The sequence below is a fragment of the Callithrix jacchus genome, chromosome 12 (assembly GCF_049354715.1).
Source record: "Callithrix jacchus isolate 240 chromosome 12, calJac240_pri, whole genome shotgun sequence".
Classification (NCBI taxonomy): Eukaryota; Metazoa; Chordata; class Mammalia; order Primates; family Cebidae; genus Callithrix; species Callithrix jacchus.
This window is the reverse complement of record NC_133513.1, coordinates 76,176,565-76,200,000: the sequence shown is the minus strand read 5'-3', so window position 1 is coordinate 76,200,000 and position 23,436 is coordinate 76,176,565. Positions and strand designations below refer to the sequence as shown.

At 35.9% G+C, this 23,436-nt stretch overlaps 1 protein-coding gene across 9 annotated transcripts in view; it reads right to left on the bottom strand.

Annotated features, from left to right (window-relative positions):
* Window positions 1-23,436, bottom strand: part of PCDH15 (protocadherin related 15) — a 1,854,109-nt gene that overhangs the window by 310,210 nt on the left and 1,520,463 nt on the right. For all 9 annotated transcript variants that reach the window (XM_054243050.2, XM_054243053.2, XM_054243049.2 and 6 more), the window contains one exon: window positions 11,510-11,642. In XM_054243050.2, the coding sequence (XP_054099025.2) occupies window positions 11,510-11,642 (133 nt within the window). The remainder of the gene's footprint in view (window positions 1-11,509; window positions 11,643-23,436) is intronic.

Genomic DNA, 23,436 nt, shown 5'->3' with positions numbered 1-23,436 from the left:
ATGCTGTTTTGATTACTGTAGCCTTGTAGTATAGTTTGAAATCCGGTAGTGTGATGCCCCCCGCTGTGTTCTTTTTGCTTAGAATTGACTTGGCTATGCAGGCTCTCTTTTGGTTCCATATGAAGTTCGTGGTGGTTTTCTCCAGTACTGTGAAGAAAGTCAATGGTAGCTTGATGGGGACAGCACTAATTCTGTAAATTACTTTGGGCAGTATGGCCATTTTCATGATATTAATTCTTCCTAACCATGAACATGGAATGTTTCTCCATCTGTTTGTGTCCTCTCTTATTTCGTTGAGCAGTGGTTTGTAGTTTTCCTTGAAGAGGTACCTTATGTTCCTTGTGAGTTGTATTCCAAGGTATTTTATTCTTTTTGTAGCAATTGTGAATGGCAGTTCATACTTGATTTGGCTTTCTTTATGTCTGTTATTGGTGTAGAGGAAGGCTTGTGATTTTTGCACATTGATTTTATATCCTGAGACTTTGCTGAAGTTGCTTATCAGTTTCAGGAGTTCTTGGGCTGAGGCGATGCGGTCTTCTAGGTATACTATCATGTCGTCTGCAAATAGAGACAATTTGGCTTCCGCCTGTCCTATTTGAATACCCTTTATTTCTTTTTTTTTGCCTAATTGCTATGGCTAGAACTTCCAGTACTATATTGAATAGGAGTGGTGAAAGAGGGCATCCTTGTCTAGTGCCGGATTTCAAAGGGAATGCTTCCAGTTTTTGCCCATTCAGTATGATATTGGCTGTTGGTTTGTCATAAATAGCTTTTATTACTTTGAGATACGTTCCATCAATACCGAGTTTATTGAGGGTTTTTAGCATAAAGGGCTGTTGAATTTTGTCAAATGCCTTCTCTGCGTCAATTGAGATAATCATGTGGTTTTTGTTTATGGCTCTGTTTATGTGTTGAATTACGTTATAGACTTGTGTATGTTGAACCAGCCTTGCATCCCCGGGATGAATCCTACTTGATCATGATGGATAAGTTTCTTGATTTGCTGTTGCAATCGGCTTGCCAATATTTTATTGAAGATTTTCGCATCTATGTTCATCATGGATATTGGCCTGAAGTTTTCTTTTCTTGTTGGGTCTCTGCTGGGTTTTGGTATCAGGATGATATTGGTCTCATAGAATGATTTGGGAAGGATTCCTTCTTTTTGGATTATTTGGAATAGTTTCAGAAGGAATGGTACCAGCTCCTCTTTGTGTGTCTGGTAGAATTCGGCTGTGAACCCGTCTGGACCTAGGCTTTTTTTGTGTGGTAGGCTCTTAATTGCTGCCTCGACTTCTGCCCTTGTTATTGGTCTATTCATAGTTTCATCTTCCTCCTGGTTTAGGCTTGGAGGACACAGGAGTCCAGGAATTTATCCATTTCTTCCAGGTTTGCTAGCTTATGTGCGTAGAGTTGTCTGTAATATTCTCTTATGATGGTTTGAATTTCTGTGGAATCTGTGGTGATTTCCCCTTTATCATTTTTTATTGCATCTATTTGGTTGTTCTCTCTTTTATTTTTAATCAATCTAGCTAGTGGTCTGTCTATTTTGTTGATCTTTTCAAAAAACCAGCTCTTGGATTTATTGATTTTTTGGAGGGTTTTTTGTGTCTCAATCTCCTTCAGGTCAGTTCTGATCTTAGTTATTTCTTGTCTTCTGCTGGGTTTTGTGTTTTTTTGATCTTGCTCTTCTAGCTCTTTCAATTTTGACGATAGGGTGTCAATTTTGGATCTCTCCGTTTTTCTCATATGAGCACTTATTGCTTATACTTTCCTCTAGAGACTGCTTTAAATGTGTCCCAGAGATTCTGGCATGTTGTATCTTCGTTCTCGTTGGTTTCGAAGAACTTCTTTATTTCTGTCTTCATTTCATTGTTTACCCAGTCAACATTCAAGAGCCAGTTGTTCAGTTTCCATGAAGCTGTGTGGTTCTGGGTTGGTTTCTGAATTCTGAGTTCTAACTTGATTGCACTATGGTCTGAGAGGCTGTTTGTTATTAATTCAGTTGTTTTGCATTCGCTGAGCAGTGCTTTACTTCCAATTATGTGGTCAATTTTAGAGTAGGTGTGATGTGGTGCTGAGAAGAATGTATATTCTGTGGATTTGGGGTGGAGAGTTCTGTAAATGTCTATCAGGTTTGCTTGCTCCAGGTCTGACTTCAAGCCCTGGATATCCTTGTTGATTTTCTGTCTGGTTGATCTGTCTAATATTGACAGTGGGGTATTAAAGTCTCCCACTATAATTGTGTGGGAGTCTAAGTCTCTTTGTAAGTCTTTAAGAACTTGCCTTATGTATCTGGGTGCTCCTGTGTTGGGTCCATATATGTTTAGGATCGTTAGCTCTTCTTGTTGTATCGATCCTTTTACCATTATGTAATGGCCTTTTTTGTCTCTTTTGATCTTTGTTGCTTTAAAGCCTATTGTATCAGAGATGAGAATTGCAACTCCTGCTTTTTTTTTTGCTCTCCATTTGCTTGGTAAATCTTCCTCCATCCCTTTATTCTGAGCCTTTGTGTATCCTTGCATGCGAGATGGATTTCCTGGATACAGCACACTGATGGGTTTTGGATTTTTATCCAATTTGCTAGTCTGTGTCTTTTGATTGGTGCATTTAGTCCATTTACATTTAGGGTTAATATTGTTATGTGTGAATTTGATACTGCCATTTTGATGCTAGCTGGCTGTTTTGCCTGTTAGTTGTTGTAGATCCTTCATTATGTTGATGTTCTTTAGCAATTAGTGTGATTTTGGAATGGCTGGTACTGGTTGTTCCTTTCTATGTGTAGTGCCTCTTTCAGGAGCTCTTGTAAAGCAGGCCTGGTGGTGACAATATCTCTGAGTACTTGCTTGTTCACAAAGGATTTTATTTTCCCTTCACTTCTGAAGCTCAGTTTGGCTGGATATGAAATTCTGGGTTGAAAGTTCTTTCTTTAAGGATGTTGAATATTGGCCCCCACTCTCTTCTGGCTTGCAGAGTTTCTGCCGAGAGATCTGCTGTGAGTCTGATGGGCTTTCCTTTGTGGGTGACCCGACCTTTCTCTCTGGCTGCCCTTAGTATTCTCTCCTTTATTTCAACCTTGTTGAATCTGACGATTATGTGCCTTGGGGTTGCTCTTCTTGCGGAATATCTTTGTGGTGTTCTCTGTATTTCCTGCAATTGAGTGTTGGCCTGTCTTGCTAGGTGGGGGAAATTTTCCTGGATAATGTCCTGAAGAGTATTTTCCAACTTGGATTCATTCTCTTTGTCACTTTCTGGTACACCTATCAAACGTAGGTTAGTTGTCTTCACATAGTCCCACATTTCTTGGAGACTTTGTTCATTCCTTTTTGCGCTTTTTTCTCTGATCTTGGTTTCTTGTTTTATTTCATTGAGTTGATCTTCGACTTCTGAAATTCTTTCTTCTGCTTGGTCAATTCAGCCATTGAAACTTGTGCTTGCTTCGCGAACATCTCGTATTGTGTTTTTCGTCTCCTTTAATTCATTCATATTCCTCTCTAAGTTATCCATTCTTGTTATCATTTCCTCAAATCTTTTTCCAAGGTTCTTAGTTTCTTTGCATTGATTTGAAACATGTTCTTTTAGCTCACAAATGTTTCTCACCATCCACCTTCTGAAGTCTAATTCCATCATTTCATCACAGTCAATCTCCATCCAGCTTTGTTCCCTTGCTGGTGAGGAGTTTTGGTCCTTTCTAGGAGGCGAGGTGTTCTGGTTTCGGGTGTTTTCTTCCTTTTTGCGCTGGTTTCTTCCCATCTTTGTGGATTTATCCACCTGTCGTCTGTGTAGTTGCTGACTTTTCGATTGGGTCTCTGGGTGGACCCCCAGATTGTTGATGATGAAGTATTTCTGTTGCTTGGTTTTCCTTCTACCAGTCTAGCCCCTTTGCTGTATGACTGCAGAGGTCCACTCCAGGCCCTGTTTGTCTGGGGTACACCTATAGCAGCTGCGGAACAGTAGGGATGCTACCAGTTTCTTTTTCTGCTATCTTTGTCCCAGAATGATGTCTGCCAAATGTCAGTCTTTTGGATATAGAGGGGTCAGGTAGCTGCTTGAGGAGACAGTCTGTACTTTATAGGAGCTCAAGTGCTGAGCTGTGAGCTCAGATGTTCATTCAGGGCTGTTAGGCTGCTATGTTTAATTCTGCTGCAGCAGAACTCATTAAAACAACCCTTTTTTTCTCAGATGCTCTGTCTCAGGGGGTTTGGGGCTTTCTTTATTAGTGTCCGTTGCACTCTCTTGCCCAGCTAGGAGGTTATCTAGTCACTATTTGCCACGTTTGTTTTATATCTGGGAATTTCCCCGTTCTGTGGGCAACAAAGGTCCGTCTGGAAATGCGTCCCTGACTCACCTACTCTGCGCATCCAGTGAGAGCCTCAATCCTGGGTTGTTCTCACAGCGCCATCTTGAGTCGTCCCCCTTACCTTTTTTTTTTTTTTTTTTATGGATTCTCACTCTTGCTCAAGCTGGAGTGCCATGGCATGATCTCAGCTAACTGCAACCTTCACCTCCCAGGTGCAATCGATTCTCCTGTCTTAGCCTCCCAAGTATCTGGGATTGCAAGCATGTGCCACCACACCCGGCTAATTTTTGTATTTTTGGTAGGGATGGGGTTTCACCGTTTGGCCAGACTGGTCTGGAACTCCTGACCTCAGGTGAGCTGCCCCACTTGGCTTCCCAAACACTTTCTTCTACATTTCAGACTCTTTGCAATTTACCTGCTATTTCATTTAATCTCATCTTCCCTACCCTAAAGATAACCAGTCTCCCTCGCACTAACCAACCACTTAAAATTCTGCCTCCTTATGTACCTTAAATACAAAGAATACAATAGACCCCATTATTTTAACAAATACCTATTGAATATATTCCTGATAAATAATCCTGCTTATATCTTTAGCTAGCTAATGTGATATTCATCTTTGATATGGTTAAATGATCTCTTAATCCAATTTAATAAACAAATTCTATATTATAGGGGTATAAACACTTTTAAAAATATATTTTCTATTTTAAACTTGACTTTATACTTTACATAAATATAATGGACACTTGCTGTTTATTTTTGAATGATTATCAAAGTCATACTGAAAGGGTCAGTATATCTAATCTTTCACAGAAAACTAAAAGGTCAAATGTAAAAATTGTAGGTTTTGTGGTTCACAGATGGACTTTGCATATTATTCTTTGTTTAACTTTTGTCCTTTGGTTCCCTATTTTGTTTGTTTTTATATTCTTACAACCCTTTTAAAATGAAAAAAATATTCTATCTTACTTGTCTCTCAAATACAGGCCATTTTACCCAGGAACTATACTTGGTCAATCTGTGTATAGTTTCACTATACATGTTCTTCATTATTTTAAAATCAATAGTGACATATTTCAAGTAAATTATTGTTTTTCACTACCACCCATTTTCAGATGTAAGTTCATAGGTTAACACAAATAAGAAAGTAGCAAAAGAAGAACAAGAAAAAAAAAAGAGAACCATGAGAAAAACATTTTAAGTCCAGGGAAAATTTCCAGCATTTACCTTCTCCTCCCAAATCCCAATCTTTCAATCCTAAAGGAACATATTATGTGCGAAGAGGGTCATACTTTCACTCCATTCCCCATATATACATTTGTTATCCATTTGGCAAACTGTGGTTGAATTTCTTTTGAGATGACCTCACCAGCAGTAGGCATATGGATCATTTGATTCAACACTACTTTGTACGTGTTTGCTCTTTTCAATCAGACACACACTCACTGCTGATAACTGGATATTGTGACTATTTGCAGAAATGTTAAAGGAACAAAACATTTTATCTTAAATAAGCCATGTCGGAAAAAAATATCAAGGCCTTGAGAATAATATACTTTATAACTTTGCTCAACACCTAATGTAGGAAAATATCCAATTATGAGTCTAGAAATGGAGACAGGGCTAGCTGAATATTTTAATTATTTAATTGTAAACTGTTACTTCTTATGGTACCTTCATAAAGTTTCCAGATCTTTTCCTTTCTCTTGCTTTTGTTCTAAATACGAAATCCAAGCCTGCATTATATTATACTCAGTTTGAATAAGGAATATGAACTCCTTAGGGTTAAAATCAAAGTTTTATTCTTCCCAAGCTTTCAGGCTTCTGTATTGATCTTTCCCATTTCTGTTGTATAGCTGGCTTATCAATTATGTCTCAATTTGTGTCTGCAATTATTTTTTAAAACTGTCTCATTTTAATTAGTTTGATGCCTTACTCTTTATTTTTTAATTTTTTAAATTTTTCTTACTCTTTATTTTTCATTACTTTAAAACTAATTTTGTTTCTATGTATTGGGAATGAGGTAGGTAGATCTGATCATCGCACATACATTCTTCTTTTTCTTCCTTTTATTTTCCCTCTGGGGTTGGGATAGAGAGGATGAAGAAAGAAAAGTGTATTTGTTAAAGGAATTATCTGTATTGAGGTTGCTCTAGGATTACTGAGATAGAGGAATGACCCCCAATAATTTCCACTCTTAAAAGTCTCAATCTGAAGCAATGTTCCTATGAACTAGTGGTACCTTATGGAATTCTAATGTATCTTTTAGCTAATGTCCAGTTCATAGCCTCTTGTCTTACAGCTTGATGTGCATACCTCTCTTCTTCACATGTTACTGTCTCCTTTATTTTTTATTTATAATTAAAAGCACAAACTCTGAGATTTATGGATCCAGGCAGGATGGATCTTACCTACCATACTTGGCAAAATCTTCAAGGGGACAGTTCACGCTTTCTTGCCACTGCCCACTCCATCACCACATTTTTCTCCAATGTTCTCTCCCCTGTTTTAGTTGTATTAACTCAAAATTAAGCAGCTACTTGATTAGAGTACTGAATGGTGATCTTCCCTTTTTTGCGTGAATTTCTCTTGAATTTTCTTCCCTCCATCTTGGCCAGACTCTTTCTGTAATACTAGACTAGAAAAATTTCAATCTCATCTATTTCTAAAATAAAGTTATGCGGGACTATTTGAGACCTATCTTAATTGGATTCTTGGGGAGTACTGTACTCAGCATCAGGAACTTTTTGAGATAAAATCTAAGAAATTAATAATTTTTGCTCAACAGTGTTTTACCCAGGTTTTTATCCATATTCTGTTCCATAATTTCTGAGGAAAATAGTCAATTCATAATTCTCTAAAGTATTTCTTCATAAGAGCTTTAAAATAAATTGAATATATTTTTAAACCTTAGTGCATACACCCCGATATAACATCACAAAACTAACCTTTGGAAAACACAGAAATAATGTATTACAAAACATTCCCATCCTTCCAAAAACAGCTAAAAATAAAATATAATAGTTTCTCTGAAGCCTAATCTAAAAGACTGTGATGTCGTAGACAGAGTGCTGATTTACTAATATAAGGGAGAAAAACTACTGTGGCTCATAAACCTTGCTGTTTCTGAGTTTCATTCTTTTCATTTTCCCAATAATAATTATCATAAGATCCACCTGTTTGTTAGAGTCAGGTTAATGAGCAAATGAAATAATGCATTATACATATGTCAAAGAAATATAACCTCTTAAAAGAAAGTTAACACAGCTAACATTCAGTAACATATCTTAGTTTACAAGTAAAACATTAGAAATACACTCAAACGATCAATTCATATTTTGGTAGACACAAATAATAATATGAATGAAGAGAACATGTTGAACACTCCAATTTTTCAAACTCTATTTAACCCATTTTTAAAATTTATACATTTGTTATTAGAACAGTATTTCCACAGATAGAAGCTGCTCCATTATTCTGAAGGTAAGTAAAAATGATAAAAAACAGAGCTGAAAATGATCCATGATGGATATACAGTGTGAGTAAGCAATATATAATATTTGTTTTAAATCACTCAGGTGTTGAGTTTTTGTGTGTGTTTATAATATGAGCTAACTATCCTTAATGACACCATAGGTAAATAAAGTAAATAAACAGCTCCTGCCTCGATATTAAGTGCTACACTAAGTGTTAATTACGGTATCCCTGGCGGTATACAGGGGATTGGTTCCAGAATTTGAGTATATAAACAAATCCACACATACTGAAGTCCCACAGTGGGTCCAGTGGAACCCTTTGTATACAAAAGGTTGGCTCTCCAGAGAGACAGGTTTTATATTCTCTCTCTCAAAAAATCTGCATATAAGTGGATCTGTGCATTTCAACCTTAGATTGTTCAAGGGTTAACTGTTTTACTGTTTTATGGGATGAGAAGGCAGAGATGACACATGAAAATTTTATGTCTAAAAATGAGGAATATGCAAATAATGCTGGGGTGGGCAAAATGGAATGTGAAGTACATAAAAGGGTAATTTGGAAGAAAATAATGCTTTTGTGAAGAAGAGAAATAATGGAATATTTGAGTATAAAACATAGTTTTATTTAGCACCCTTGCCTCATCTTTAGTATGATAAAAATAGATAAAAATTTAGAGAGACAAAGAGGGAGGAAGCTGCTTGTGTGAACATACTCTATTGATGTAGATACTAGAGGAAATTAGCTCTATATTGGGTACTATGCTGATGAATACTTAAAAAAACTTTGAAGTGAAAGGCACTGATTTATTGTATTTGATGATTTCACTGGCATAAGTATGTCCACCATAGCAATGTTTAGCTAGCAACATGACGTAACTTCATGTAGAGTCAGGAAGAGACACACACGACTGGCTCTCATGATTTCTGCATGATCTGGCTCCAGCATTTGACTGTGACAAGTTTCAGTGGCTGGTGAGAACTCCAGAGGACAAAAGTCCACCTATAACTAACCCTGATCAGCATAACTCTTCTGAGAAACCAGCGTTCTGGTAACATTTTTCTCAATGCAACACCATCAGTACAGCAGTCAGACAAAATAGCATTCATGCACCGCTTCTCAAACAACTTTTAGAAACCATAAATGACCCATTCTTAAGAGGGGAACTTGGGGGAGGGGAATCAAGAATTGTTGTCTGAAAAGAAACCACTTTGATCTCCATCAGAACAGGTTTGTTTTTTGTTTTTTTGAGATGGAGTCTTGCTCTGTCCCCAGACTGGAGAGTGCAGTGGTGCAATCTCGGTTTACTGCAACCTCTGACTCCTGAGTTCAAGCGATTCTCCCACTTCAGCCTCCCAAGTAGCTTGGGACTACCAGCATATGCCCCCATGCCCAGATAATTTTTGCATTTTTAGTAGAGATGGGGTTTCACCATGTTGGCCAGGATGGTTTCCATCTCTTGACCTCATGATCCACCCGCCTCGGCCTCCCAAAGTGCTGGGATTACAGGCGTGAGCCAATGCGCTCAGCCAACAGATTAGTTTGAAGTCAATTTGCTGCTATCTTCATAAATAAATTTCCTTGAAAATTCCATCTTCCACACTGAGCAATGAGTCAGCAGTAGGCAGTGCTAGAGAGTGAAAAGGATGAGGATGGAAGGGCTGCAGGCAGCCCAGGTACCTCTAACGCATCCTTTTATTAGAAGACTTTTGAAAAGTAATTTGACAGAAGCTTTTCAACTTTTAGGTCACTAGTTTAAATGCAGTCTCAGTTGATGATGAACAAAAGTGGGTGGTTAGTGGCCTGTGAAAAGTACCTTCATGGTATCACCCTTGTTCTTTCTAATAGAGACTGCCACTGCAGTTGGCATTCTTTCTTTTCCTTGTACCAGAAGCACAAAGGGTGAATAGAAATGTCATTTCAAGTAGTTTTTCAGCCTTTGTACCAGAGAAATTTGAAATATGAAAAAGGCCGTATTCTTTTCATCTTTAACTCACAGGTAGAATTATTGAACTATAATATGTTTCTTAGATCTTTCTGGATTTTATTAAAATGAAGCCTGAGCCACTTTACAAGTAAAATCATGTCTTACTTCATAGAAAGTTAAATTACATAAAGGCACATACTTGAGAAATATTTAAATATAAAATGTCTATTTTCTTGAATTGAATCTTACACATGTAAAATTTATTTTGTTTTCCTTTTCTTTATTGCTTTCCTGCATCAGTAAATGAATTCCCATGAATGTAAAGGCAAAGATCTTATTCCATTAAATGGACATGTCTTAATATTTGTTTATTTCTATTCTTTATCATTACAATACTTTGACTAGTTTTTTTTTCTTTTTAAAAGAATTTGTAGGTGTTATTCCCTTTCTTTCAGTTTTTCACTAAAACCCTCCGAATTTCCATATTACTAGTATCTGTGCCTTCATATAATTTTGTTTCAATATGAAATAATCAATTAACGCAAACTCTCTCTAGGTTCCTGGAGAAAGGCAACAAAATAAATAATTGAGCAGATGCACAGAGAAGTACTTGGTAATGCCAAGAAAATTTCAGTAGCTATCCGTAATTGGTAGGATCTAACAGAAATAGCCCTGTTTTTGAAGTGAAGAAAACTCAAATCAACTGACCTTAAGCATCAGTTACTTTCTATGGGGTTAGCTTTCCACATCTCAAAAATGAGATTGATGTGTTTTGTTCTTTTTGTATCCTTTTCAATACAAATATTCCATGGAATCTTCACTTTTATATCATCCAGATTTAAGTGAGAGGGTATCAAAATTCAAATGGGATTTGATCAAGATAAAGCTGTGCCTTATGTCACATCAGCTGATGGTAAAGATTGATGCTGGGATTTTCTGGGGCAACTCATGTTATAATCTCCCCTAGGCTTCAAGGCCAGCTTCATGAATTCTCAGATCAGCAGTTCCTGCCATTCCCATGTAACACCAGAAGATAAACTCTGTTTTCTGAACATTCATATGTAAAACGATGTCATCTTATGATTCTTATGATTGGTATAGCAAAATAAAAACTGTCAACACCATATTTAGCCCAACTTGAAGCTGCATATTCAGCCAAAGATAGAGCTTTTCCTGGCCAAAGATACTTTGGTCAGAAATAAACAAACAGTGAAAATCAAGCTATCATCTTGCAAGTAATACACATACTCATGAATCTCTAGCTACAAATGAAATTATCAGCTAAAACTACCCCTTTCCTGTAAATGAATAATAAACACAGCAATTACAAGATTTGCCTATGGCCATAAAATGAAGTAGGGTTTGCCTCAGAATTAGAATGCCTACCATCAGCCTTTGAGTACAAAGTTAATTCCCCTATACAAGACTGCAGTAAAAATAAATCCAGCTGGTGCAAAGGCATACAAGACAGAAAATAATAGTCAGCTGCAGACTCTTTGGATGCAAAGTACAAAATATTCAAGTACATGTTTCCAATCCCTTCATTCTTTCCTGAAATGACTGTAGCTAATCCCTGCCAGCCAAACGTTAGTCCTTCAATTGTGGCTGTCAATAGAATAGATTAGCTATGGAAGCCCTCCATCCATATTACCCTTGCTTTCCTTCCCAGATGGAATTTTCATTCACTAAAGTAGCAAGCATATGAGATTTTTTTTCCCTCCGTACACAAATATAGACTCATTAAATGTTAAGCTTGTCACTTCAGAACTTGCACGTGCACACACACACACGCACCCCAAGGAACATACCTGTAGATTTAATAAAACAGCACCAACCCTCATGGCTTCACTAATTTCAAGGCTATACATCAGCTGTGGGAAGCGAGGAGGGCTTTGATTATTTGGTGGAAGCACTTCAATGTACACAGTGCAGATGGAGTGCCTGCAGAGAAAGAGAGGCAAACAAGATGGTTACGAATCTGTTTTACATTTAATGTTAGACTGCATTCTTTTTTCAGTGGGTGGGTTTACAGGGGAGAACATTTCCAAGGTTTATGAAAAATAATAAAATCAAAATGAAAGGATAGAAAAATAAAACACCAAAATATAATGATTTTATGAAATCATCTCAGTAAAAGAAAAGTAATTGCCTTCAGTATCTGTTTTTCCTATTTAGATGAATAGTGTGGATTAAAATTGAATAGCTCCACAAATAAAGCTAATAAATTAACTTGCCTTGACTTCTGACTTTGTTTTTAATGCTTCTCTAATAGCAAAATCATTCTATAAACATCTGGTAATAAGAGCTGTCCTTGGGGCTTCTTTTCTTTTAAACCAGCAGAGGGAGTATTGATTAAAATAACACACTAAAGAAATGATAGACTGTTTTATTCGTTCTGTTGCTGACTTTAATGGCTTGAAGTGTATGTCAAGAGTCAGAATCACAAGGACTCCTAAGTAAAATAGTTGCAAACCAAACTAAATATGTTTTAAAATCTTCTCTAAAAAGTAACATGATAAGCTAGAAATCAGATTTAATAAAGCCCTTATATTGATAGGAGATTTTCTTGAAGGACAAGATACCTTATCATTACAAGGAGAAAAAAATTAGCATTGACATAGTCAACTTTTTAGATATCTCTGAACTTCGAATTTGTTCTTATAAAACAAAAGCTGAAGAAGAAAGTTAGTTAAGGTTTGTGTGGAAACATAAACTTATGTTTGAAGTGGAAACATCGGCTGAAATTTATCAGTGAAACCTGAAAGTTTATAAGGTTAGCCCTCCATTTTGAAAAAAAATTATATATATGTATATGTATATATATGTATACACACACACACACACACATACACACACACATTTTGTACAAATATACTACCACGGCCTAAAGATTTATGTTTGGCATCTATTTTAACAAAGTCATGATTTTAATTCAAAACACATGTGTAATAATTTCTATTTGGAGGCTAGAATATTCAATTTACTTATTTATTTGAGACAGAGTCTCCTTCTGTCACCCAGGCTGGAGTTCAGTGGTGTGATCTCGGCTCATTGCAACCCCCACTTCCTGGGTTCAAGGGATTCTCCTGCCTCTGCCTCCCAAGTAGCTGGGGTTACAGGCCTGTGCCACCACACCTGGCTACTTTTTGTATTCTTAGTAGAGACAGAGTTTTGCCATGTCGGTCAGGCTGGTCTTGATCTCCTGACCTCGTGATCCACCCCCCTCAGCTTCCCAAAGTGCTGAGCTAACAGGCATGAGCCACTGCATCTGGCCTAGAATCTTCTTAAAGTAGTCACAAACTCTTCATAACATGCTTCAATTAAAAGACAAGGTCACCACAAATATTTGTCTGAGTTTATTAACCATTCTACTTTCCAAAATCTTTTAAAAGAAGTTCAGAACATGGACACTAAAATTTGGTTTAAAACTTGTCGCTTTAAATACACCTGAATTCAAGTTGTCTCTGAGCATATTGTCAGTAGATAGATAGCAACAAAATATTAAGCATAAAAGCTACAGTAACTTAAGAATTTCATGCTTATATTTATCATGGTATTGTTCTAAAGCAATCTCACTTTAAAATATTTGAACTTTTATAATTAGTTGAAATATCTCTATCATCTCTGCCTCTAATTTTTATCAATTTAGTATCCAAATTTGCCAATAAAATTAATCAAATTGTATTTTGTAAATAGGTTCAAACTGATGATGATAAAATGTTGCCTATACATTTATAATTATCAATGGGAACCCAAAACAATGGGAAGTTAGAAAATTAATTGTACACTGCAAAGATTCCCACTTCCCATGTTGTGAGAACAAAGGAACTGTCATTTTGAGGTAGGCCTAACATCCGTCCAAGTGGTGATCTGACCCCAACAGCAGCCCCACAATGTAAAACATTTTCCTTGAAGATCTTGGCTTATTTTAGTGTCTGTTGATCAAGTTTTTAAAACATTTTATGAATCTCTTTCTTCTCTCTGATAGCACAGTGTCTATGCATAACAAGCCCTACAACATTCTTGGTAATAACAGCAGGTGAGTGATGTTGAACATAGAATTTATAACCAAATATTTCTGGATTATAATTGGGATGCTGCCCTCAGTGATCTAGAGCAAATTAATTCTCTCGGCTTCATTATTTCCATATAATAAATGAGAATAATAACAGCTAAGATCAAAATAAACATTAAATAAGTTTATATACATGCATGTGTAAGTACATATATATATGAAACATACTTTTATCATTTATTAATAAATTACTCAGAATAAGGCTTGAAATTTCTTATTCTACTTCATAAATGGTGTAAACAATCTTGCATTTTCCTTATTTACATCCTTTTTAAAGCTTTGTAATACTTTAGACATTTTAGTTGAATCCTTTCACTTGGCTAACGTCCTACAAAGGCAGGATACCCCTTCACCTCTCCCCAGCATGGGGTATGCTGGTGCTAGAATTTGAGCATATTGGATCATAATCTTTAGGGTAGGAAACAAGAATCTAAAATTTTCACAATTTTCCAAGGTTCTACACATAGAAATTAGAATTTGAAGACCACTGGTTCATAATCTCTTGAAAAGTACAATACATAGACTCACCTGTTTTTTAAAATTACCTCAGGAAAAAACTACAAACTCAATGTCCTCAATAACGCTGGATCCAAGAGACTTCCTCACTGTTTAACATTTTTTTTCACCTGGAACATACTTGTACTTCAGATTTGAAACTTTCTTTCAAAAGCTAGGCCCTTTCTGCTTCTGGTATTCTTTAGGTCTTCAGTTTACTGGTCAAGAATACTTTATAAGGGTTTTACAAAAATATCAGTGTCTTAAGGCTTGTAAAAGTATAGACCATCCTTATTTTATTTTTTATATTTCCTGATTCCTTTCCCTTTCATTATCTTCCCATTTTAGAGGGCTAACGTGTGACAGTACTACAGTAAAGACCTTAAACTCATACGAGGCACCTGGATATTTGTCACAGAGAAGAAAACTTTAAACTGCTGAAACAAAACAGACTGTAGACTCAGAACACAGACAAATTTTAGCCAACATGACGATCTCCTTGATCTGTCCTTACTCCTTTGGTTCCTCTGTCCCTTTCCACAATAATTCAAATGCTAAAATTGCTAATTATGTTTTTCCCCCTCTTGGGCTTGAATCTTGGAGTTATTTGGAGGAGATCATATATCAAGGTCTTGCATTTTTCATCTTCAACAGCCTGGCACATCCCTACAATGTGTTTAAATAAACACCAGGCTTCTTGAGGCTTATTGCCTTTTAAAATGCTATCTCCTTTTTATCCCTGATGTCAGCACAATGTCAGAGTTAGCTTTCCGAAAATTAAATACCAATAGTATTAACAATCAAATAATAGTATTAATGCTGTAATAAATAGTAGTAAGTCAACAGCGTCATTTTAAGACTTAATAAAATAGGCAGTCACTATATAAATAATAATACTTTATGTGAGCATTTTGTATTTACATTTTATAGCTAGTGCTAAATGCATAAAACTGAGCATCTATATATGACAAATTTTATTCTGTAATATAACCAGTATGATGTAGATGAATCTCCATTTCTAAAAATGAACATCATAAAGCTTTATTACATTTCATCTGGTAATAAAGGTCAAAGTAGAACAAAAGAGGTAATCTATTTCTTATATACTCCTGAAACTTACCCAATAGTCCCATAGATAGTTTTTTTTTTGTGGGGGAGAAGGTGGGGGTGATAAACATAGAAATTGACCCTTCTGGTCTTAAAGCTTGAAACTTAGATTTGTTTTATCTGAACTCCTTCCTCCAAACAACCTTCAGGCCTCCCAAAAAACTATTCAAGAACTGAAACTCACCAGATCACCACGTCCAATGAGATGTCATCCATTCATTATGATTGCTTCCTTGCCCCTCCCTAGTTCCTGTTTTCTTACATATTGTTACATTTCTTTACTGCTATATGAACCCTAATTTTAGTCAGTCAGTGAGTTGGATTTGAGATTCATTACCCATTTACTCAGCTTTAGCACTAGATTAAAACCTTATTCTTTGGCAGTAATTGTTTCAGTGATTGGCTTTTCATATGACCAGCAGCAGAATCTAGACTGAATCCCTCGTGTTTCTGTGACAGGTTTTGGTTACCTGACCAGGAACACATTGCATGTGTCTTAGCTGCCTTGAGTTGAGAGTCTCAGAAGAACTCCTAAGCAGTTGCCCACCCAATTTTTGTTGGAGATATTTTGGTTTTTCTCTGGTCCCACAACAGCTACCCCCAACTACATTCCTCATTGTCTAGTCAGAACAACGTTTAAAACTTTACATCTGCAACCAGATAGGTGAGTGTCACATCCTTTTTGGGCGTGGACAGGAGGATCCCTTCCTCTCAATTTGAGAATTTTTTTTTTTAAAGTTTTTATTTGTAGGTTGAACAAGCCCAAATGACTGGGAGTGGGAAGTGCCCTGATTGTATTAGTATGGACACTTTTAGGAAGGTTTCAGTAGGAACACCTGGGGAGCTTGTTTGTAATTGTGTGTGGTATGTGTATGTAAGCAAGTGTATATGTTTTGTAGGTACCAGACAGTGGGATTGGCTCCGCTCAATTTGAGAAATTCCTTAGGAATTTCGGGTTGTGGGTTGATCAAGCCAAACTGATAGAAAGAGGAAGATCCCAACTGTTTCACTTTGAAAAAGTTTAGGGCTCATCTGTTGTTTCAGCAGTTGGATAGTGTTGGTGATTGTCTGTGTTTGAGATACTCACAGGAAGTTAGAATTCAGTAAGCTAATATTCTTTTGAATCACTGTTTGACTGCAATGTTCTTTGGAATCTGGAGTTTGCTATTGGATAGGAAAGTGGGACAGAGTTACGTGTATCCAGATTTTCGTGCTACTGCTCTAACCAGTCGGGCCTGGTTAATAAGTGATGTTCTCTAGCGGTGCTGTTTTGTCTCAGTGTTGCTTGAAGTCTGGGGAGGTTTAGCCTTTAAGAATCAAACTGCTGTGAAACCTGTTTTACACAAAATTTTTCATTGGATTACCTATCAGGGTAAAGAAGTGTGGCTATGTAAACCAGTGAGTTTGCTATCTCCTGGCTAGAGTTCTGAGGTACAATGGATTGTATCTTTATGTGTGTGTTTATGTGTCTTAATGTGATTATGTATGTTCATGTACTATGGTTTTCTTTCTTTCTTTTTTTTTTTTTTTGGTCAACCAAATTGGTTTATAGATAAAAGAGTACACATAAATTAACTAAACCCAAAGTATTTTTGAAGTTCAAATGATTTAAGTAAACCTCAATAAACAAGCTGGCTTTATTGTTTTATTTGAGACGGAGTTTCGCTGCTGTTACCCAGGCTGGAGTGCAATGGCATGATCTCGGCTCACCGCAACCTCCGCCTCCTGGTTTCAGGCAATTCTCCACCTCAGCCTCCTCAGTAGCTGGATTACAGGCGTGTGCCACCATGTCCAGCTAATTTTTTGTATTTTTAGTAGAGACGGGGTCTCACCATGTTGACCAGGATGGTCTCGCTCTCTTGACCTCGTGATCCACCCACCTCAGCCTCCCAAAGTGCTGGGATTACAGGCTTGAGCCACTGCGCCCGGCCCACAAGCTGGCTTTAAAACTTTTGATAAAATAAAAACAGGTATGTCTTTAGAATTGTCAGCATACATTTTTGTCTGGGTTTTATATATGACTCTGCTAGATATGACTAAGTTATCAGGGTTTGGCATAGAAGGTTACAAAACTGTAAACACAGCCAAAATAAAATAATTTTATTTTGGCTCATGTACCTTCTTTGAAATAAAATAAAATCATTTTGGCTTGTGTACCTTCTTTGAAAACGAGAGTAATTTAATGTTGTTAGCTGAATCTTGTGAGTTATTTGCGAAAATACCTATACATTTAAGTTTAAAGTTTAGTTGAGGACCTGACATTAACCAGCTATGTTAAAAAAAGTAATGAATGAGGAAAAAATTTAACTTTATTTATTATTATTATTTTTGAGACAGAGTCTTGCTCTGTCACCCAGGCTGGAGTGGCATGATCTCTGCTCACTGCAACCTCTGCCTCCCAGGATCAAGCAATTCTCTGCCTCAACCTCCTGAGTAGTTGGGATTATAGGCACCTGCCACCACAGGCACCTGGCTAATTTTTGTATTTTTTTTAGTAGAGATGGAATTTCACCACCTTGGCCAAGCTGGTCTTGAACTCCTGACCTTGTAATCCACCTGCCTTGGCCTTCCAAAGTGCTGAGACTACAGGCATGAGCCACTGCACCCAGCCAGAAAATACTAACCTTAAATGTTGGTGTCTAATATCTCAGTTTTCAGAAGTAATCTAGATAAACTATTAAAATGAAAGAATTGAGTACATGTGAATTGAATAAATGTTGTAGGTATTCTTTACGTGTAATTTAAAATTTTTAAATTGTTTTTGATGCTAAATGGATGTCTGGGTCATTTTCAATTAAGAAAAAGCTATGGGGAAACATATTTCTAAAACTTGTGGAATGGTTCTCATCTGTAAAATGCTAATATCTGATAGTCAGCTCAGGATTTCTTGCTTCTCAGGTGTTTAATAAAATTTAAGGCTCCTAAGGATAAGAAATCTAAAGAAGATTGGTGTTTATGGAGAAAACAAATCATTTTGTTGGGTTCAGAAGTTATCTCAGGGTTAATTCAAATTATAGACTTGAAATGGTTATTTATGAAACAAGGTAGAAGAAAACCAATAGATAGAAGAAAAAGAGGTGAAAAAAGTCATAGAAATGAAAATAAATTTTTTGGTAAAAAAAGTAATAATGAAAAAATAACTTTAAGTTTCCTGGCAAAAATCACAACAGGCTATTTTTTGTAAGTTCTAAACAGAAATAGTACATTATATATTTTGTTATTTGAAAAAGTAGCTGAGAATAGAAGTATTTAAATTATGTTTATTTCCAAGGTAATTCAATTCAGTCAATAATTTGAATTGGTTCAGATCTTTAATGAGGAAAAACTGTGATATGTTTTCAAAGTTTTAATGTTCAGGAAAGTCTGGCCTTTTCCTTAAGGAAGTTATATTGATTAGGATTTCTCTCAAACTGCTTGAGCTGTGTTTACCATTATTAAGTGACATTCAACTGAACATTAAGTGATATTAACACTAAATGACATCCAACTAAATTAAGTAATCACTTTAAAAAGTGTGATACTGTGTTGTAATTTTTGATCCAGATCCATTACCTCTGATGGGCATTCATGTGGTACTTAAAAACAAAATATGTAAAACTACTGCACTAGTTTGAAGACTTTAGTGGTGAAAATTACTTCATTAGTTTTAAGTACTGTATCTAGAAGAGAATCTTAGAAATGTGTGATGATGCTCTTTTAAATAGCTGAAAAGAAATTATATGGTTCTCACTTTGTCCTTGTTTCATTCTGTAGTATTTAAGTGAAATGAGATTGCTTATCTGTATTCTGAATTTCCAAAACTGATACTTGCCTTTCTGGTTTTTTAATAACGGTAACAAAACCCAACATGAATTTTCTTACTTTGAAAAGTTTGGCAAAGGACCTATCCAAACTTTGATGCTTTTGGTCACATTTCTGTCACTAAAATGCTAGTAATTAGACATACGGAATGAGGAACCTACCTACTTTAACGCAGTGGTTAGAAGTGCTATAAGTAGTACCTCCTAAACTCCAAATCAGGGTTTCAGTCTGTGGCATATTAGAATAATAGGCTTTTGTAGTAGAAATATCCTATTAACTCATCCATGTGCTGTTAAGTTACAGGTCGTTGAATCCTGGGTCTGAAGAAAGCACTGACTTCTGTAAATTTTGAGCACTGATAACACTCAAAACCTCATCTTCAGATGCAGGACACAGAGACAATAAAAATGAATTGCTTTCATGAGACACAGGACCAGAAATCGAAACTATGTAATCTTTCTAGGCTCAGGAACAACTGTGGAAGCTATGGGTGCATGAGATGGTGAGGGACAATTTTCAGGGATAAACTTAGTTCAGAATTTCTGTAAATTAAACGTTAATATCAAAAGCCCAATGATACAAGGCCATGTGTCTGACATCATTGTGCCTGGGCCTATGTGTCAGAATAATAGTGTTTTCTTGGAGCACTGATCTACTCTTTAATAGCTAATCATAAAAAGCTATATAAAAAGTTTGTGAAAATCTTACTTTAGTCAAACTGACTAAAATTAGATGGATTTGTTTATAAGGTTTTATTAAAATTAGATTTAACATTAACAGTAAGCCATACAAAGGTAAAATTCTGTTTTTTAAACAAAAATTTCACATATTTTTGTTTACCTTTTGAGGAAACTGCAGGGAAAAAATGGAGAGGGGAGAGAGAATTAGTTGGCCTCCTGATATCTTAAGTATTAGCTCTTACTGCTTAGGAAACTGACTTCTCCTCTCCATCAAAAGATAAATGTTTTTATTTTACTATTTTGCCTAAATGAATATTTTACAGTGATATGTGATCCTATTTTGTGATATCAGATGCCTGAAACCTTTGATATTTGACAGACTTTCCAAGAGCAAAACTTCAAGTTCTAAATTCAGTCTTTTGGGCCCCAAACTAACATTTTTGGATATTAGTTCCCCTGAAGTTCATGAGAGACATATAAGGCTTATGAGGCTTAGTTGTTACATTAGAATTATGCAGGAAGCATTATTAAATCTGAGGTGGTGTTAAGCTTCCTTTGGGTAATATTTATATGGATGGGTTGTTGATATGTGTTTTAGGATTATGTGAGATTCCTAAAATTCTGATATTTCTTAATACATATTGTCAGTAATAATTATGATTATGTAAAACTGTTGTATGCCACAGAAATAACCAAATTTCTTTGTCATCTGTGTCTTTTTGGCTGTCTTAAGGCTTTCGTCATCTACAATTATTGTTTTGCTTTGATCTTTCTCAAAAGTTGATTAATAGCTACACTCCTGGGCTTGCTTCTTTTGGGGAGTTCAAGAAAAGAACTTCTGAATGCAGGTTTCTGATAACTTTGGGGATTGTGCCATTGATTAGAGAAGAAACTTACAGGGCACTAATTGAAAGGTTCATGTGTTCATAAAGATTGTTAACCCAATATGAAGCAGAGCAAGAATTGATTGCATGGACTAAACTAATGAAGGACTGATATAATATTTATGGCTTTTTTCTTTGAAACATTGCTGATTTTGGTTTTATTTGCCAGAGTCTGGATACTTTTTAAAGCTATTTGTAGCCTTCAAGTATACTTTAAGTATATTATGTAGAGTATACTTTTGTAACCAGAATTTGAACCATTTTGGTTCTGCCTGATTTCTCCAGAGCTTATAAACTATCTATGTATATTTTCTTAATTCATGATGATCTATTTGTTTGAGGAGATTTAATAAGAACATGTTTTCTTGTATATGAGACACAGTTGGAGGAAGCGGTCATTTTCTCAGGGCTTTTACTGAAATGGCCTTGTGAAAGGTTCCAGCAAAGACAATTTAGAACCTATATGAACAGTGATTCTTGTTGCACTTTGGGTGGTTAATCAGGCTAAGTATATGGCCTGAAGCTTATTTTGCAAGTACATTTGTCCTGCTATGACTTGCCTTTCTTGGAAGTTGGGGGTTGAAGAGAGAAATACTCTGTTTCAGAAGAAAACTATACTATTAGATTAGCCTTTGATTTCTGGGTGGGCATGAAATCACCCATAGTATGAAGCTGCCCACAATGCTCCTCCTCAGCATTAAGCAGCCAGAAAGGTTGACAACCAGATTCTCCATGATTGAGGAACTGATAAATAGAAAGGGGGGGGACTGAAATCTACCCGGTAGTCCCATAGGGCCCTTTTTTTGGTAAAGATAGAAACTGACCCTTCTGGTCTTAAAGTTTGAAACTTACATTTGTTTTATGTAAGTTCCTCTCTCAAGAAACAACTTTCAGGCCTCTCAAAAAAGTATTAAAGAACTGAAACATACCATATCACCATATCCAGACAATGAGATGCTAGACCCCTCATTGATCATGATTGTTTTCTTGCCCTTCCCTAGTTCCTATTTTCTTACACATTGTTACATTTTCTCCCTGCTATATACACCCATAATTTTAGTTGGTCAGGAAGATGGATGTGAGACTGATCTCCCATCGCCTCAGCTGTAGCACCCAATTAAATACTTCTTCCTTGGCAATAATTGCTGTGTCAGTGATTGGCTTTCTCTGTGGTGAGCAACAGGACCTAGACCAAAACCTTGGTGTTTGCTAACACTCTTATAATTTAAAATCATCTAATTTAATTCTCATTTTACAAAAGAGGATTTAAAAATGGAAAAGATTACTCGACTGAATCAAGATTATAAAATTAATTAGCAACAGAAGATAAACTAAAATACAAGGTTTCTGAATTCAAAGTCTGCTTTCCATTGCTCCCTACATCCTACAAGAACAAATAAGTAAAACAAGTTGGATGATTTTTACTTTCTATGTGTTAATGTAAAACATTTTAAGTTGTAATAAAGGATGTTACCCTACAGGAAACCATAAATTATTTCAAGTCTGAGGTTCAGACTATGATATCACAATTTTAAATTAATAATGCCATGAATCGAACTTCATCCATAGCATTTATTGTAAGGAAAACATAAATTATGAATAAAGAAGAGGTTTGGAAAATAGACTTAAGCTGCTTTAAGTTTGGAAATGGTATAATAAAAAATTTTTAAAAGACAACTTTTTGATATGACAATAGTAATCAGTAGTAATGACATAATGTTGCTGGCTTATAGAGGATTGTATTATTTTTATTGTTATTTTTTTAAAAATATGTCAATATGTGCTACAAAGTGTCTATTTGTAATTCTGCATTTCTAACTTGTTTCTAAGATGAGAGTTACAGATATTTATATTGCTTTTTCTGGTAGATTTCAGACAGAAATTACTGTTTTTGTTTTCCTTTGTCTTCCACCAATATTGTGCTAGAAAAGCTGTATTTACAGCTCAATGTTCACAGATTCTATTCTATTATTTTGGAAGTACATATAGGGATCTATAGGAGCAAAAACTTCAGATTAAAAACCAACATAAGAGGTCAGAGAAAACTTTTCAGAACTTACAGGGGCAGAGTTTTAAGATGCAAGATATATTTATATATAAATACCACAGAATCTTAATAGACAGAGGAAAACTCACATGTCAATTTACAGAGCACTGAAAAAAATAAATGCATTTTTTTTGAAATAAAGAGAAGGGCATATGTAAGCAAAGACATGGTAGAATTTGAAGCTATGGGGGTGGGACTCATGGACTATACCTGTTGATATAAACTTCATCTTGACAATGAGGCTCAGTTGGCAGCGTTTAAGCAGATTGGCAATTACAACCAAAAGTGCCAAGTCATTCATAGTTCTTTAACACACTAGTTTGTTTTGTTTCTTTTGATTTTCTTGTTTCCTCGGCTGGGATATTCCATTACCATTCCCACCCAGGTAAACATGCACTTGTATTTATCTACTGCTACCTGTTTAGATGTACCTATGCCAATATCTGAATACCAAGTGGGCAGAGATCTCATTTTACTTGATGCATATTTCCAGTACCTCCCCAAGACACTAGGATTTGTGGGAACTTAGTCAATTTTTATCAAAATCAATGAATAAATAAATAGCCTCATCATGTATTACTAATGGTAAGTTTAGCATGTACATTTGTTACTAGTAAAATATTTTAAAGAGAAAATTGTATTTTAA